At 40.5% G+C, this 17,581-nt stretch overlaps 1 protein-coding gene across 6 annotated transcripts in view; it reads left to right on the forward strand.

The window, feature by feature from the left end:
• Positions 1–17,581, forward strand: part of SNTG2 (syntrophin gamma 2) — a 354,452-nt gene that overhangs the window by 123,890 nt on the left and 212,981 nt on the right. For 5 of the 6 annotated variants that reach the window (XM_048497891.1, XM_048497919.1, XM_048497904.1 and 2 more), the window contains exons 3-4: positions 15,235–15,291; positions 15,377–15,434. In XM_048497891.1, coding sequence (XP_048353848.1) covers positions 15,235–15,291; positions 15,377–15,434 — 115 coding nt within the window. The remainder of the gene's footprint in view (positions 1–15,234; positions 15,292–15,376; positions 15,435–17,581) is intronic. The other variant, XM_048497911.1, reaches the window with a different exon arrangement.

Here is a 17,581-nt window from a genome sequence, read left to right on the forward strand (position 1 = left end):
AATTAACTTGATCTTGGTTGCCAGTGACACATCCTTACTCTTAAGCGTCTTTTCTAACTCCTTCATGGTTGCCCTTCCTAGTCTCAATCTCTTTCTTATTTCTTGGTTACAGTCTTGCTTTTGCATGACAGAGCCGAAAAATAGAAAGTCTTCATCAATTTCAATTTCCTCACTGTCCACCTTAAAGCAGAATAATTCTCCAGTAGTCATTACTTTTGCCTTCTTGGTGTTCAGCTGTAGTACTGTTTTGGCATTTTCTCCTTTAACTTTCAGCAGTAGTCATTTCAGGTCTTCGTTATTTTCTGCCAGTAATGTAGTATCATCTGTACATTTCAAATCTTTCCTTATAGTATGTTCTGCATACAGATTGAAGAGAAAGGGAAATAAAAGTTCATCCTTGACTAACACCTTTGCCAATTGGAAACCATTCTGTTTGCTCCATATTCTATCCCAACAGTAGCCTTTTGTCCAGAGTTAGTGCATCAAATCAATCACACAGCGTTCCTTTAACACGAGCCATAGCTTTTCATGATCCACACAGTCAAAAACTTTGCTGTAATCTGTGAAACACAATCTGATTTTCTTCTGAGATGCTTCCATGTGCTCCAGTAACCAACACAAATAAGCAGTATGATCTGTGGTGCCTCTTCCTTTTCTGAATCCAGCTTGAAAATCAAACATTTATTTTTCCCTACATGGCAAGTCTTTGTTGTAATATTTTGGGCATCACATTATTCACATAAGAAATTACTGTCATGGTCCAATAGTTGCTGCAATCTTTGATGTCTTTTTTGGGGGGAACTGAAATGTAAATTAAGTGTTTTCCAGTCTGTGGCCATTGTTTTGTTTTCCATATTTGTTGGCATATGCTTGTCAAGTTTTTGATGGACTCAATTTCTGTGGCTGTTCCTACCTTAGGAAAGATAGGAGGCAGATAGTATTGCCATGAACAGTCTTCATCTAAGCTTAGAGGCAAATGGATTCATTTGGTTGGTAGGTACTCTGAATCCAAGCCAAGTCACTTTTACAAGTCCTCATACTTACAGAAAAGCCCCGAAGAATTTGCTGTAACATGCTAATATCAGATCCCTAACAATTTGGGTTGAGAGGAAAAAAATGGAAAGGATGAACCAACTATTAAAGGTTATGAGAGAGTAAAGTCTTTGATTTATTAATTGGATAAGTCATGCTATTCTGTCTAAACAGCTTTGTGAATCAAGTGAAACCCAGTGCATTACAAGACACAATAAAGCTAGGCACCTGCTCCTCTTTAGTTTCAAAGATCTTTTTACATAGTCAGGAATTATAATAGAATCTTATGTAGAGCTAAACTAAAACCATTGATTTCAGTGGTTGTATACCAGAGTCATTTGACATAGGATTGCACTGTTAGACAGAAATCATATCAGAAATATGACCCATTTTATATCATCAAGCTTGATCCCAGGAAAGAGTTATTTTGATAGCAGCCTTTTCTTAAGCATATTTGCAGGGGTTTGCTGAAATCAGTTTATAAAATAGCACTGTTATTCTGTTATGTTCAGCCAACAGGGTCTACATTTTGAACAGACACTTCCTACTAAAATATTGTAATAAAACCCTCTTCACAAACACTTCTCAAAAGTGCAGATCAAACACTGAACATGTAAGAAATTCCAGCATTTGAAACTGTGATGAAAGTGTTGGATTTATTATTCAAACTAGATATGGTTTTGGTAGCTCTAATGATCATCACAGAGCAGATTGACAAAAGAGACATGGCTGATTTCTAAAGAAGGGAGAAAGTATACCTGAGGTGTAGTCAATAGTCCAGCTGAGACAGGACACAATTATCACCTACAGATAAAAGAAAGCAGCATATCATTAATGTTGCTAGCTTGTAAAACATGCTGTGGAGCATAAATGATTAATAAAAGCAGATCTGCAGCTGTATGCAGACCTATAAATTACAGACATAAAATTGTCATCCTGTTATAAACATTGATCCACAAATTCCTATTCCTAAGAATGTGACAAAGCAAGGGATTCTATGTGTGTCCAAGAGAAAAGTAAGTAACTAAAAATAAAATTTCAGAATGATCTGAAGAATTCCAATGGGCTATTTTGAATGTTACTGGAAGTATGTTGCTGCTGCTTCACTGCACCTGTATCCTACATAGCTCTTGAGATTAGGGAAAGGGGAGAGGAATGGCTGTGAACTATGGAAGGGCTTTTAGTTCTTTTAATTGAAACCTGTTGTCCCTGATAGCCAATTAACAGCCTTGATTTGACTATGAGCCAGGCAGTCAGCCATATCTTGAGTTCTTACATTGCTCAGCTTTTGTTTCTAATGTCTGAAGGATGCTCTCCCTTGCCATTCTTTCTTGCTGCTTTATTCCACCGTGAGTTGCTTACAATCTTGTTTTTTCATTAACTTCCAATTAAATCTATCTGGTTTCAACTGTTGGGCAGCCTAATCCAGATGGGGTAGCCACACTGGTTTCCTCCTCTTCAGAGAAGTCCTTGCTGTCACTGAGCCCAGGCTGTTCCATGACACCATCTCATGTTGGGTCTTTCTCTTTGTCTGCTGCCATCAAGTTTTGCTAGTATTATTGCCTTTCCCAGTGACTCTCATTTTCAGGTTAGTCATTTTAGCATCTAGAGAGAGTTAAGATTTGATTTAATCTTGAACCCACTGATTTGTTTTTTGGGTGGTCCACAATATCTGGACCAAACTCTCCTTCAACTCCTCCTCCAACTCTCCTCCAACACAATATTTGGATAAAACTCTCCTCCAACACTACATATCAAAGGAATCTACTTTCCTCTCGTTGGCTTTCTTCATTGTCCAACTTTCACAGCCATACATATAAATGGGAAGTACTATGGCATGAATTATCTTGTTCATCTTCATGGAGCTTCTGTGCAGTACCACATTGGGGATTGCACATGTGCAGGTCTACCTTTGAAGAATAGAAAGCTTATTTTTGTTCTGTCACTTTAAGAGCACTTGCTCTCTCTCCCTTCATTCAGGAGGGAACTTTCCCACCTAAATATAGTATGTTCAAAGGGATGAGGCAGAATGATCACCTCAGTTCTTCTTTTTCTGCCAAGGAGTTTAGATCACTCGACCATAGCTCTGTTGCTGTTGGGTTCCTGGCCTTCTACAATGGCTGAATTGAAGAAGGACACCATGCCCTTCAAAAAGTGTTCTATCTGTAGTATCCAAATGAAACATTTTTTTCCTCTTAATGTTGTAGCAAGCGTGCGATGGTTCTCATCCTACATCAGTGGCAGGCTTTATAAAATAAAGCTGGGGGGGGCATATGCTGGGGTCACTGGGAGCTCTGTTGTGGAGTTTCTGAAAGCTCGGTCCTGTCTCTTATGTTATTCAGCATCTATATGAAGCTGCTAAGGGACGTCACCAGAGGATACGGCATGGGGTGTTACCAATCGACAGATGACAACCAGCTGTTCCTTTCGGTTCCTTTGCATCCGGCAAGGCTGCCCAAGTGCTGGACTGCTTCCTGGAGGCTGTCATGGGTTAGATGAGGGTCAATAAATTGAAATTAAATCCTGATTAGACAGGGTGCTCTGTCTGCCGAGCTCCCAAGTCGGGAGAATCAAGGGACAGCTGGTGCTGGAAGGGGTGGTTCTACTCCAGAAAGACTGGGTGTGGGATCTTGGGGTCATCCTGGATGGGGCACTGTCTCTAGAAACCAGAGGAAACCTGGTGGCAGCAATGACCCAGGAGAGCCCATCAACATATCCAGCTGGTGCACCAGCTCTGCTTTTTCCCAGACTCAGATGACTTGGCCACAGTTATCCATGCTCTAGTAACCACCAGATTAGATTATTGTACTGTGCTATATGTGGGGCTGCCTTTGAGGACAGTCTGGAAGCTTGAGCTGATACAGAATAAAGCAGCTCGTCTGCTGACCAGTACTTTGCATCAGGTCCACATCACTCCTATTCTGAGATGTCTGCACTGGCTTCCACTGGACTCAATTCAAAGTGACACTGCTAACTTATAAAACCCTATATGGTTTGAGTCCTGGTTTCCTAAGAGAGTGCATCAACTCATATATTCCTGCCCAGCCATTAAGATCAGAGGAGGAGGCCCACTGTCTGTCTTGGCTCTGTTAGAGGTAGGGGGGAGAGGGAAGCCTGGAGGGCCTTCTCCACAGTGGCCCTCACTATGGAATGCCCTTCCTCCAGAAGTTCACTGGGCACTTCCTCTCTTGGAATTTCAGCACTTGGCAAAGACAGTCCTGTTCATTCAGGCATTTGGCTGATCCCCGCCACCACTGGGAGGGGGCCCTCAAGATGTCCAGATACCCCTCCTTTTTGTGGGTATGTGGGGATTTTGTGGGAGATTTTAGATTGTGTCTGGGTTTTTAGAATGGCTTTTTATTGTATTTTATTGTGTTTTTACTGTCATTATTTTAATGTTGCATGTTGTATTGTAACATGCACTGAGACTATGGCAAGCGGTTGGTAATACATGTAAATAGAATAGAATCTTTGAAATGAATTACCTGTGTTTTCTCCTTTTGCAGCTTCTTATGCCAGTGATCCATGTTAATAAACAAAAGCCATGATAAACCATTACAGAAAAGAAACAGGGAAACCAGAACCAGAAATTAAAGGCAGAAAAGCAAGCAAGATTTAAATAGATTTCATGGCTGTAGTTTAGAGGGAGACAATTGCATAAATTGTGGTTGGGCATGGGTGTCTGATCCATGGAATAACTGCCTCCTTCTTCAGTCTGGACATGTCGGAAGTCTATTATTGATATTTTATATTCCTGCTGTCTTTTATACAGGGATAAATACATAGGATAAGAGTAAAATTAAGTGAAACACTGTTTAGATATTGGTGACTACTTATACCAGCAAGAATTCCTAAATTACATGTTTAGAATTTATACATGATTTCTAGCGGAAAAATATAAATAGTAATATGTTTGGAGGAAAGAAATATGCTGCATCCTCAAAAGTGGATGTACAAAGCAGTGTAGGTATCCACATATGATATTATTATTCAGACCTATTTATTGTTGCCTTGCATTTTACAGAAGCATTTGATCATTGTCATCTGCCTTGATAGTTCATAGAATGAAAGCAGATATAAATATATAAATAACATTTTCCTACATGGAGTTTTGTGACCAGGGCTCTGTAGAAGCATGTTAAACATAGTGGATGTGACAAAAGAATTTTAACAAAAAGAAATAGCACCGCTAAATCCAATTGTTATGCGTTTATACTGCTCCTTGCAGAGCTGGAGGTGATACAAGTAGGACAATGTAGAATCATACTGTTTAGGAGATAAATGTGTCTGTTCTCCTCTATTTGTACTTTTTTCATTGTTACCTTGGACTTTTTGCATCATAAAATTTGAGATAAGCTTGAAAATGTACGCCTCATGAATTGGCTAGAACAGTCAGTTCTGGTGAATTGACATAAACATGTCACATAATACATTTCCCCACTCAGTGTAGGATTCTGTTTAGACATTATGAAAAGCCTTTATCTGTGAAAGCTGACATGTAATTTAAAAAAAACCCTCCAATAACAATCATGCCACCACAGGGGAAAATGTGGCCTTTGGAATCCACTGACACACGACAATCTGGACATTTAGTACTTCTGTAATGTTAGCTAGCACATGCTAAGGATTTCCAGGGTGTGCATGTTGTGACAATATACCACCTATACCAGTGATGGCGAACCTTTTTGAGACCGAGTGCCCAAATTGCAGTCCAAACCCCACTTATTTATCACAAAGTGCCAACCTGGCAATTTAACTTGAATGCTGAGGTTTTAGTTTAGAAAAAACCGGTTGGCTCTCTCTTCCTCCACCCCACCCGCTCTAGACTTCAGCAAGGCCCACATGCACCACTCTGTGCCTCTCTAGCATCTCTGCTTCCTCTGCGCCCCGCCCCCCTCAGGCAGCAGCCACCCAGAGCACAGGCACCAGGCCCACCAGCTGAGTCCTCCCTGCTCACCGCGGTGCGCGCACATCGTGCTCAGTGGCCCAGGCCAGCCTAGATGTGTGTGTATGGGGTGTGTGATTTTCCACCTCCCACATGATGAACTCTGTGTTCGCGTGCCCACAGAAAGGGCTCCGAGTGCCACCTCTGGCACCCGTGCCATAGGTTCACCATCATTGACCTATACCATCTATCTTATATTCTTCAAAAGTGTGCCCACTGAATTTAACAGTAATTCATATCAAAATCTTAGGTGCCATTTAGATACAGCTGTGTTCAAGATCCAACCCTGTGGTTGAATAGAGAGGCATTCTTATGCCAAAATCCTGTCTTGCTGTACCCAAGGAAGAAATTTTTTATTTATTGGTTCCTCACTTTTCTTTTAATGATGACACAGCAAAGAATACCTTTTTCTTATGAATTTATTTCTATAAAATGTATATTCTGCTAACTGAACGACGTCTCTAGTTAGCAAAGAAAGTAATGATACTTATTATTAGTAATAAAATGTAAATCATCAGTTGTTGCTTTTACACGGTTATTTTCTACAGCAGTAAACTTTTGCAGTTATTTTAATTACTTCTATATATCTTATTCCCAAGCCTGCCCCTGGCTGTGGATACTTAAATCCACAGACTTACTGCATACTCAAATCTGAAACTTAAAAAAAACAACAACTTGGGGGGGATTTAAATCCCCCCTCCCAACCTAAAGAAAGTGTTCCCTGCACATTTGCAGAGAATGCACTTACCATTGGAAGCTGCCAGCGAGGCAGGGATGCTACCTCAGCTAGCAAGACTGCAGAGGGTTAACCAGTTGAGATTGGGACTGGGGCATGGGGTTTGTGGCCACATCTCCACATTTAGTTGGCAGAATCAGCTTTTGGAGACAGAGAGGAGGGTAACTGGGATCTACCCCAGCATGGTGCCGTGGTTAAGAGTGGTGGACTCTAATCTGGAGAATCGGGTTTGATTTCCCATTCCCCACATGAGCAGCGGACTCTTATTTGGTGAACCAGATTTGTTTCCCCACTCCTCCACATGAAGTCTGCTGGGTGACCTTAGGCTAGTCACAATTAGTTTAGAACTCTCTCAGCCCCACCTACCACACAAGGTTATGTTATAGGGAGAGGAAGGGAAAGGAGTTTGTAAGCCGCCTTGAGTCACCTTACAGGAGAGAAAGGAGTCTGATGAATTCCTGCAGTGGGAAGGAGCAGCCAGCAGTCCAAACAGTCCAGTTTACTCCATCTGATGCTGTGGCATCCAGATGGATGAAGTTAGTTGAAGAAAAAAAAAATGGTACCATTGGCCTCTCACTAGAGTCACTATATCTTCTTACTCTATCCTGGGCATGTAGCTGCTTGAAAACTAAGCTTGTAGAACATGAGCACTGTAACATGATAGCTGCCGTGAGAAAAACATGTTCTCCCTTAACCCTGCTCATTCCTATGGAACAAAGACACAAAGCCAACTAGCACTTCTGGTTTGTAAATCCAAAACAAAGGAGAGCTATGACGCTTGCCCAATTTAACATAATGCTCCATTCTTCGCTGTGGTAGGTACCAACAAATAGACAAACAAAGGAGACTATGTCCATGCAATTCAGGTCAAATTGAGACACTTGACCACTCTCTCTTTCATTGTGCAAGATTTGCTAAAGTTAGAATGAACCAATCCTCCTTGCCTCCACTCCTATACAACCAATTAACTGATGCTCCTAAGATTCCTCTAATCTTGGACAACCTTGATCCCATTGTTTGTGATAATGTAGCGAAATTTCTGTTCAACGTTATAGATACAAGCCTAGATGGATACTAACTTTTAAATGGTTAGCAATATTATATTACTTACTTACTTACTTACTTACTTACTTACTTACTTACTTACTTACTTACTTACTTACTTACTTAAAATGATCTGTCCATGACAATAGACAAGTAACCAGCCCTCCAATCAACGCATCAAGCCCCGCTACATGCGTTAGTCCAGACACAAATTGAAATAGCCCCATGGTTGCTATGGTGGCCATGAGGTCCGGAGCGGGTCTTTCAGAGACATCCTCAGTGTGGTAGTTGAAGTCCCCCAGGACAACAGTCCTAGGGTAGACCAGCACCACCTCTAAGACTGCCTCTGCCAGGTCAGGCAGAGTGGGCGATACATCAGCAACAACCCCCTTATCTCTCTAGCCAAACACTAAATGCAAACTCTAACCTCTGGACACAAGATGAGAGGGGTGCCTGGTGAATGTGTGGACTATGGCTACCCCACCAACCTGCCACCCTAGCCTGGGCTGCTGTTGCACCTGATAGTCTTGGGGCAAATCTGGGTCAGTTCTAATCCCCCTCCCCAGCTAACTTGTTCAGGTCTCTGTTATACAAGCCAGATTGTCCCCCTCATCCAGAATCAAATCCTGGATGAGGGCTGTCTTGTTCAGGGCTGAACTAGCATTCAAAAGCAGCAGCACCAGTGGGCAGGATGACTAACCTCCCTACCTCCCTTTGGATGGGGAGCAGAGCAGTAGGAGCAATGGCCTGAAGACATCCAGTGTGCCTTCTGAAAACCATTATCTTCTGACCCCAGTGCCATAATGTCCCCTGCCCATAAGCACTGGATGGCTCCAGCCTCCCTGCCCTTCCCCTCGCCCAGGCACATCCCCCCAGGTGCCCTTGCCCCCTATTAATCTTCTAGGTCCCCTACTATGCTCTTAGGAGTGGGCCCTCGACCTCTGACTTCGAGGGAGAGTGATGGAAAGACCCTGTGAATGAACTCTTACTCCAAATTGGGGTTTTCTGACCAGGGCGTCCTCCCACCCCACCCCAGGAGCTCTATCCCACTCCCAAGCAAGAAGATGGATATCAATAGGGGACCCGTGGTGGCAGTCTCCCTCTTACCCAAATCGAGCTAACCCCCAAATCCCACAAGCTAAAACAAAGCTTTAAAAAGACTAAACAATTTGGCAGTTTTAAAGCCTCATCAAATATGAACTGGAACACATGGCACAGTGGAATTAACCACTAAATCTGCATAAATGGTATCTATGGTTCTGAAGTTCTTATGGCTTGAACATGTGGAACATTTGCTGAGGCTGAAAATCCTTTGGCTGTAATTTCGTAATTATTTATTTATGCAATTTTATACTACCCTTCCCTTCTGGCTCATGGTAGGTTCCAACATAATCCTGTGCATCTTTATTTAGTAACAACTTCAGAGTTCAGAGAGAGTTAAGTTACCATGTGTATGAATGGACTTGTAGTTGCATAGAACATCTGAGTACCTTGAATCTAGATGAATGTTCATAAATACGATGATGAAATAATATACATCTGTTCAAAGGCATATTTCTGTTAAGTAAATAGTTTATAAAAACTTTGCAAATCAGACATTTAAATTATGCTTTTTTGTTCTAATTGTTATTTTAATTAAAATAACTGACATGTAGAATTAGTTGAGGTTTAATATCTAGTTTTTCTCCCATTATGTCAATGTATTTTGAAACAACACACTGTTAATTGAGTTACAAAATGCTTAAACGCTACAGTTAATATGAATAGTTAATGTTTTAATACTTTACCAAATTATAGAAACTGTTCATTTAGATTAAATATTCATTCGTTTTATTACTCAAATCTAACTGGAATCTCTATTATCAAACACATATTTGTTTAAGATTAATTACAGGGTTCTTTCAATACATTCCTTTTTTGTTATTTCCTTTCTAGAATCACCGATTGTAAATTATGAGACTGCATAAATATCTATGATCTTAAATTGTTAGCATACCACAAATTCATTACTCCCCTAATCCTTAACGGTTTAATAGACCTTAATTTATTTTAATCTTTACTGCTGTTACTTTCTACTGTCTTGAGTGGAGTCCTAATAAAACATGTTACAGTCAAGACAGCCTCTTCTGTAAAGAGGCACTTTCTTTAAAAAAACTGATTCCTATTTCCCACGAAAGAACCTCATGTCCCACTGTTCCCAGGGGTCCCCTCCCCATTCTTCATGAATTGGTTTTCAAGAAGATCAGAAGGGATGCCACAACATGAAAACAAAGTCTGGAAAGGACTGTTCTGCATCAGATCATGCTAATGGAACTTTGGATCTAGATAGATAGATAGACAAACCAACAGATAGTTATTACAAGGCAAAGTAAATATACTGCCATATAGATGCCATGAGCCTGTCCTGATGGTTGTCAGCCTGACAAAGAGAACAGTGGACATTGCCAAGGCCATTTAACCCAATAGCTGTTGGGCAGCAACAGCCTTCTGAAGCTCTTCTGATGGAACCTGGCCACCAGCTTTGAATGGCTGAAACACTCTTAATAGGAGGATGGCATGACCAACATCTGAGTTTAGAATGGTGCTTATAAACTCAGTTTTATGAGTGGCTGTAACTTGGACTTACTAGCATTAATGATAATGCGTAAGATGTGTAAGGCTGATGCCATTGTCTCTGGAGACTGTCTGGTGAGAGCCAGTCATCCAAGTAAGGAAAAGTTGGGTGCCGTCTGTAAGGACAGATACTTGACCACCACCACCATTGCTTTAGTAAACCCTTAAGGTGGAGGACAGACAAAACAGCAGGATTTAGAACTCATAAACGAGATCCCCCACAAACCTTAAGTACTTCCAGCGACTTCAAGGATGGCTAAATGAAATTATGCATCCTTCAGGTCTGTTTCCAAAACCCAGTCATTCTAAACAGCAAGGGCATAATATCGGGCATGGATAGCATTCTAAACTTCTTAGCAATAAATTATGTGGAACCTGAAGAATCATAAAGGGGCACTGACCACTATCCTTTTTTTTTAAATCAAGAAATAGTGGGAGTAAAACCCTCCCAGGGGAGGATTCGTATTACCCGTATTGCACCTTTATGTAAAGGGGTAGACACTTCTGACATGAGGGCATCAAAATCAGTAAAAACAGAGTGAATAAGGAAGGATAAAAGAGCATCAAATGAACTCAACCTCTGCCCCCCCCCCTTTTAAATCAGAGATAACACCCAAGTGTCAGGGTATATCCATAACCAGTATTGCAAAAAACATGACAACCTGTTATCGAATTGCAGACAACAGAGGGCATAATTAATCAGGCTGATGGCTCCCCCCGCCCCACAGAGGAAGAGTGGTCTGGGGAAGTAGTCCCTTCTTTTTTCCCTGCCCCAAGCAGAAGGTGGCCCATCAAAAGCACTTAGCAGACTAAGTCCCCAAAATAAAGTAAAACAAATAAACAAGGATGACTCTAACTCAATAAACTGAAGACAAAATATGTCAAGAACACTCTAGACCACAAAACCTGCTCTGAAATATCTCTTGTAGGCCTTGATCAAGCTCAGTTATCAGAGACGTCGAAATCACCTCTGCTCTTCATGGTGGCAAAGGACGATCTGAAGGGAAAGGAGTTCCCCTCCTCCGCAGATCTGGGTGAAGTGATAGCTAGCCCAGGCTTTAACTGGGAAAGGGAGCACCCAATTTGTGACTAAAAGCTCTTGCTATGCTATCTAAAATGCTCCATGCCTGCACAAGTGTAGTCCCATGTGGGACTACACAGAGGCCACGACGATAAATATAGAACTTCCCGCTTCAGTCATTAAAAAATGAGAATCTTGTTATCTTGATACTTTTGAATATACAATAGCGCAGTAATTATCTTGATACAGGTGGTCGTGTAAGTAACCAAAAGGTTACATTGTTTGCACTGTGTTTGCAAGATACTGGAAATGGACTACAGCTCCATCAGTCCAAGAATGGACACAAAATTTTTATAGACTTGTCAACTGATTAGATTAATGGTTCTAAGGAACAGGAAAGACATACAACAGAATGAGTTGATTTGGAAACCAATGATACAAAAGTTATGTCTGCTAATTAACTAGAGTCTTTATTATGTACTTTTAAAATTCTCTGTTTAACTTTTGTTTGCACAGCATTTTCCCTTTTTCCTAATTGGTCCAAATGTAGGGGCCAAACGGTTTGTCAGGAGTTGGTTACTGAGATCATATCACTTCTATACTGAAAGATCTGAATTGTATCCAATCTGTTTCTGGGTACAGTTCAATGTGCACATTCTTTACAGGCCTAAATGGCTTGAAGCCAGCATAAATGATGGACTGTACTCTCCCGTACTGTCTAATCTATCAGTTCAGATCTGCTATCCAAGTCCTGCAGTCTGTGCTACTACCTTCAGAGAATAGACATTTTCTGTGAGGGCAAATTATAGTGCCATCCTTCCCCTGAATGTCCACCCTCTTGAGGTTCACCTGGCAACAACCGTACTTTTATCCAGGGTTTTTGATTAGGGCTTTTGTTTCCAACTATGGTCTGCTTCTGGTCTGATACCTGTTTTACAGATAGTTTAATGCTTTTTATGTCCCTGGGCATGTTTATTTTCATTTTGATCACTTGTCATTCCAATGTAAGTTGCCTTCAGTAAGACTCTGGAGAAGTGGTATAAACATCTCCTAAATAAATAAAGAATAAATAATGTTTCTCCAAGAATTTGGCCACATGTTAATGTCCAAAATTAAGGTGTGTTACAAATTTTCCCACCAAACATTTTCTGATACATTTGGAGCTCTTTTCCAAGGGTTTGTTGCCACATCTTCAGCCTCCAGCAGAGGGTTTCTTCTTCTTGAGCATAGCAAAGAAGACACCTGGAGCTAGTCTTCTATGTCAATGATGTTGGAGCCAGATAATTTGAATGCTTTGGAAATATGGTGCTCAATAGTCTCTTTTCCATGTAGATTGATTTTTGAAGTGTACACTTATGAGTGTACGCACACAAACCGTGGCAATGTAAGAACTTGTGTGTAACTTTTCTTTCCTGAATGGTCATCTGTTCATTCATAAGACCTATTCACTTTCTCTGTTCAAGCAAGCATGCCTTATTTTTTGAAGGAAATGAGCAGGAAAATGAGAAGAGGGCACGCTTTTTTAATGATTTCCCATCCCTCCTAACTTCCTGCCAAACAAATAGTGAATGACTATCACTTCTTTTGTATGCTTGCTTGTGTGTGCCCCAGTGAACTCAGTAAGACGTACTTTGAGTATAGTTGCTGGCTCAAGACCAGGAAACTCCTGAAGATTTGGGGTGAAGCTGGAGATTTAAGGGTCTGGAGAGTGGGAGAGACATCAGCAGATATAGTGGCATGTCCACCCTCCAAAGAAGCAATTTTCTCCAGGGGAACTGATCTCTGTTGTCTGGAGATTCATTGTAATTCCTGAAGATCTCCAGGCTCATGTGGTGGTGCTTGGCAACCCAAGATAGGATATAAGTGAAAAAGCTGTGAGGTTGTTCAGGTTCTTTCTCGGTTGATTTCTTGCCTTTTATTACTACTCATCTTTATCTTCTAAATCTACTTTTAGAACCAGTTTTCTTGTGAGTATGGCAGGGTGTTTCAGAGGAGGTAAGAAATCTTAAAGAGCAATACTCGCTCTCCAAATTATTCCTTATGCTTTTTAAAGCATCCTACCATACTGTCAGAGGCAAGGTGACTTTCAGGATTAGGTAAGAATGTAAAAAAGCTTATCACACAGACATGTAATCCAACCACACACATACCCACACTACAGTAGCCTTTTTATATAAAGTTTATCTCCTGAAGAAAGGTGTTTTTATGTTAGAAAAGAATTCTGAATTTAAAACAAAATGTTCGTACTTCAGATGATAAAAGAGTTCATTAGCTATAACACTCAGAAATACTTGTTTGCAGATAGTGTTGAAGAAATTTGTTAGTTTTGAAGGAATTAGTGATTTTCCGTTCATTTCTCTGAAATGAGGCGTTTTAGGGAGAATGACTAACTCTTGCTCTGACCTATACATCATGTCCTACTTCACAGTTACATACATACTTTAAATCCATAGTCTACTTAAACATGGACCTGAAAGAAGGACATGCAATTGGTTTTACATAAAACCAACAAAATTGGTTTTTTGTTTATCTGTAGTGCAGCAACAAAATGAACTTTTATCATTACTTTCCTTAAGCTGTTTTTTTTTTCATGCATAGTAAAATAGAACAGTTCGAAAGCATCTGTGAAAATGAGTAAAATTTAATTTGGAAAGCAAAGTTTGGAAAACAAATCTTTTAACACAATTGTGCTAAAATTATGAGCAACAAAATGAATCTTAAAAACAACAATAATAATAATGTTTCCCTGCGCAGAATTTTAAAAATAACCTTGAAACATCCAGTGATGCCTGTTCCTGGTGATGAGATAGTATAGAACATAGGGCTGTGCTCAGCATGTTGTGAAACTGTACTATTATATGCTTACCATCAATAGATAAAATAAGCTCTTTGTGTTCTGTTATTATGACAAGCAACCGGAAAAGTAAGCATGAAAATGTCAAAATGTAAGGTACTATTAAATGTGAGATAAATTACTCAAGCATGTTTGTCAAGATTTTATCTCATGTACTTCCTTCAAAAATTATTGAAATAACTATGAGAAATGGATTAATAATAGGGGAATTTCACTGCAGGAAAGGCAACCAGCCAGATATAGAAAAGATCAATTTGAAAGTGGAAAAAAATAAAAATAAAGAGTATAAATTAAATGCAAAGAAAACAAGCTTGTGTGGGGGGATATATCAGGCACAAAGTCCTGTATTTAACAATTTTTAAAGGTTTTACAAGGGCATTTAAAAAAAAATTATTTTGAACATACCTGTGGTTGAAATGTGCCATGTGCCTTTCCTGTTATTTTCAGCAAGACTTCTTCAAAAGGACAGTTTTTATATATGTGTGTGTGTGTATATATATAACCTGTGTGTGTGTGTGTGTGTGTGTGTGTGTGTATGTGTGTGTATATATAAACCCATGTGTGTGTGTTCTCATATGTAAACAGGAAAATGAATTAAAACCAAGAAGTCCCTGTATTAATTTTGTTAAATTGCATTCATTGAGGACTACATAATTGAAGGTACTAATGAAACGAATGTTTCTACAGAGACCCCAACTCTTTTTTTTTCATTGGGTGCATAAACATACACGTTTGTGGTGATCCAGTGGTAATTCATTTGTCATACTCCAGTGACTCCCTTACATTAATTGAGAAGTCTTCCCCCAATGCAAATTCCACCAGAAGAAGACCTTTTCTGTCACAGCAGTGAGTCATTGAATCCAACCAAATATTCTATTGTGAAATATAACCTTTACATTTTTATTTTATTATGAAGTAGCACACATCTAATATACATATGTCTAATATTGTATTTTCACCTAAATTTATTTTTCTACCATTTTTTAAAGCACAGAACTGTTAAGCTTCATAGACAACCAGTTGGTGGCTTGGGCTTAAGTATAAAGGTATGCATAACTCCTTCTGTGTTAATCTTTTTAATGCACAGGACTTTAGCTAAGATGAGCTAATTTTGTTAATCATCTCTTACAGGGTGGTGCTGAGCACAAAGTGCCTGTTGTCATATCGAAAATATTTAAAGATCAAGCAGGTAAAGCAAATGTTCTTGTATATATGGACAATTTTCGTGTCAAATGCAACAAATAAATATTGATGAGCACTGCAAACAAAACTGACCATTATTCAGTGTTGAACAGGTTAGGATTTTTATATCATCCATTATGGCTTTTTTTGTGGTTCACAGGAAGCTACATCATCAACATATTCTATAAGTGCAATTGTGGCAAAAGAAAGGAAAAGACAATGATAAAATTTTATGACAGGCTGACATACATATGTGTCCAAGAAATGTTTCCTACATGAGCTATATGCTCACTCTCATGGAACTGAACTTTTTGTAATAAAAATATGCCTCTAAGGACTATTTCAATGCCACAGTCAAGAATTTCTGTATCTTCAAATAAGGTCTGTCTTGGCTTAGAACATGTTCAGCTACTGCTGATATCTCAGATTGGATTAGTCATCAGTGCCTTTCGTGTTCTTTAATTCTTGTCAGAATGCTGTGTTTGTTACCCCTATGTATGCTTATCCACAGCTGCATGGTATGCAGTAGAGTTCTGTAGAGGTTAAGGACAGTCTCACTGATGGTAGCATTTGTTGCTGATGGTAGCATTTGTTGTATTTTTCTGATGGGTCTGAAGACTGTCTGAAAGCTATGTTTTTCCATCAGCTTTCCCATTCAATTTGTGGTTCCCTCAATTTTGGTAGAAATACTGTTCTTTAAGAATATGACCCAGCATGTGGAGCTCTGTGAATTGCTGAGAGTTCTGAGCCAAGGGTTGAAGATGACTCCATTAGGGATTGTAGCTAGAATGCAGGGGCAGAGCGAGTGGGAACTGCGCCCGGGGTACACGCACACCTTGTGCCCCTGCTGTGGCAGCGCCCTGGAACGGAATGGCCACGGCCCTGCCACACCACCACCCATGGCATCATGCCCCCCATCCCATTGGCGCTACACCACTGCTAGAATGTCACTTTGACTGGGAGACCCAGGTTTAAATCCACAATTAACCATGAAACACAGGATGACTTCAATCAAACTTTCAGCCCCACTCACCTCGGTATCTTACACTCTGGGTCTGTTTTATCCCGATTTCTCCCTTCGCATCACTTCCCATTTCTATGAAAGATTCGAGTGAAGACTGGGAGGGAATACTCCAATTTCTTTTGCATGAGCCCGGCTTTTTTTGTTTATAACAACGTAGATGCAGCTCACATGCTCGAACAGCCCCGGTGTGCTGCATTCTGATTGGCTCTTCCCCCCACTCTAAAAAGCAATGCTTCTGATGGATGGATCCACAGCAACCACAGGAAAACCAAGCAGGTCGCACACACCCCTTTTCTCTAGCTTTGGAAAGGAGCCGATGCAGTGAGCAACATGGCAACCATGTTGTGCTATACCAGGGGTCTGCAACCTGCGGCTCTCCAGATGTTCATGGACTACAAATCCCATCAGCCCCTACCAGCATGAGTCACACACCCCACCCCCCAAGAATATACCAAATAACATTTCTGGTCTTTGGGGCTGTCACTGGGGCTTTCTTTGGGGCAGAATGAGAGCCTCCTGCCAAGCATGTGAGCTGGGAGATGCAGGATTGGGCTGGCTGCAGCTTGGCTATCAAGCGGCACTTGTGAGAGTGAGCTGGAACAGAGTGAGTATGATGTAAAGCAGGGAGATCAGGCAGTATGTGGGAAAAATAAATTGGTTTTGCTCCCATGGCTTTTGCACAGAATCAATTCAATGTGATTCAATGTGGGATTTTTGAAAAAGATCACCAATTGGGTGATTTTTGAAAAACCCAGGATGAGGGAAATATCACGGTACAAACCCACTTTAGGATTGGGAACCGTGCGAATTTCTTGGCCAAACTGGGATATTTTTCTTGCTCAACCTAGGATATTTGGACCATGCAGAAATGGAACACTGGAATAAGATTTGTTAGGTACTTTTGAAGCATGCCTCCACAAATTCCAACAAAAAGAAAAAGTCTCTCATTGAACCCAGCCACTGTTTGTCAGCTGCATCTTCCATCACAAACCTTGATTTCACTCCTCTCTTCTCTGAATTTTGGAGCAGGATAGGAAGTCAGTCTGAAGCAACTTGTGTTATAAAATATTCATTGGGAGGATTAGTCCTGAGGATGAAGGGGTGGGGGTGTGGTGTGTGTGAAATGAGCC

Source organism: Sphaerodactylus townsendi, linkage group LG01 (assembly GCF_021028975.2).
Source record: "Sphaerodactylus townsendi isolate TG3544 linkage group LG01, MPM_Stown_v2.3, whole genome shotgun sequence".
NCBI classification, from domain to species: domain Eukaryota; kingdom Metazoa; phylum Chordata; class Lepidosauria; order Squamata; family Sphaerodactylidae; genus Sphaerodactylus; species Sphaerodactylus townsendi.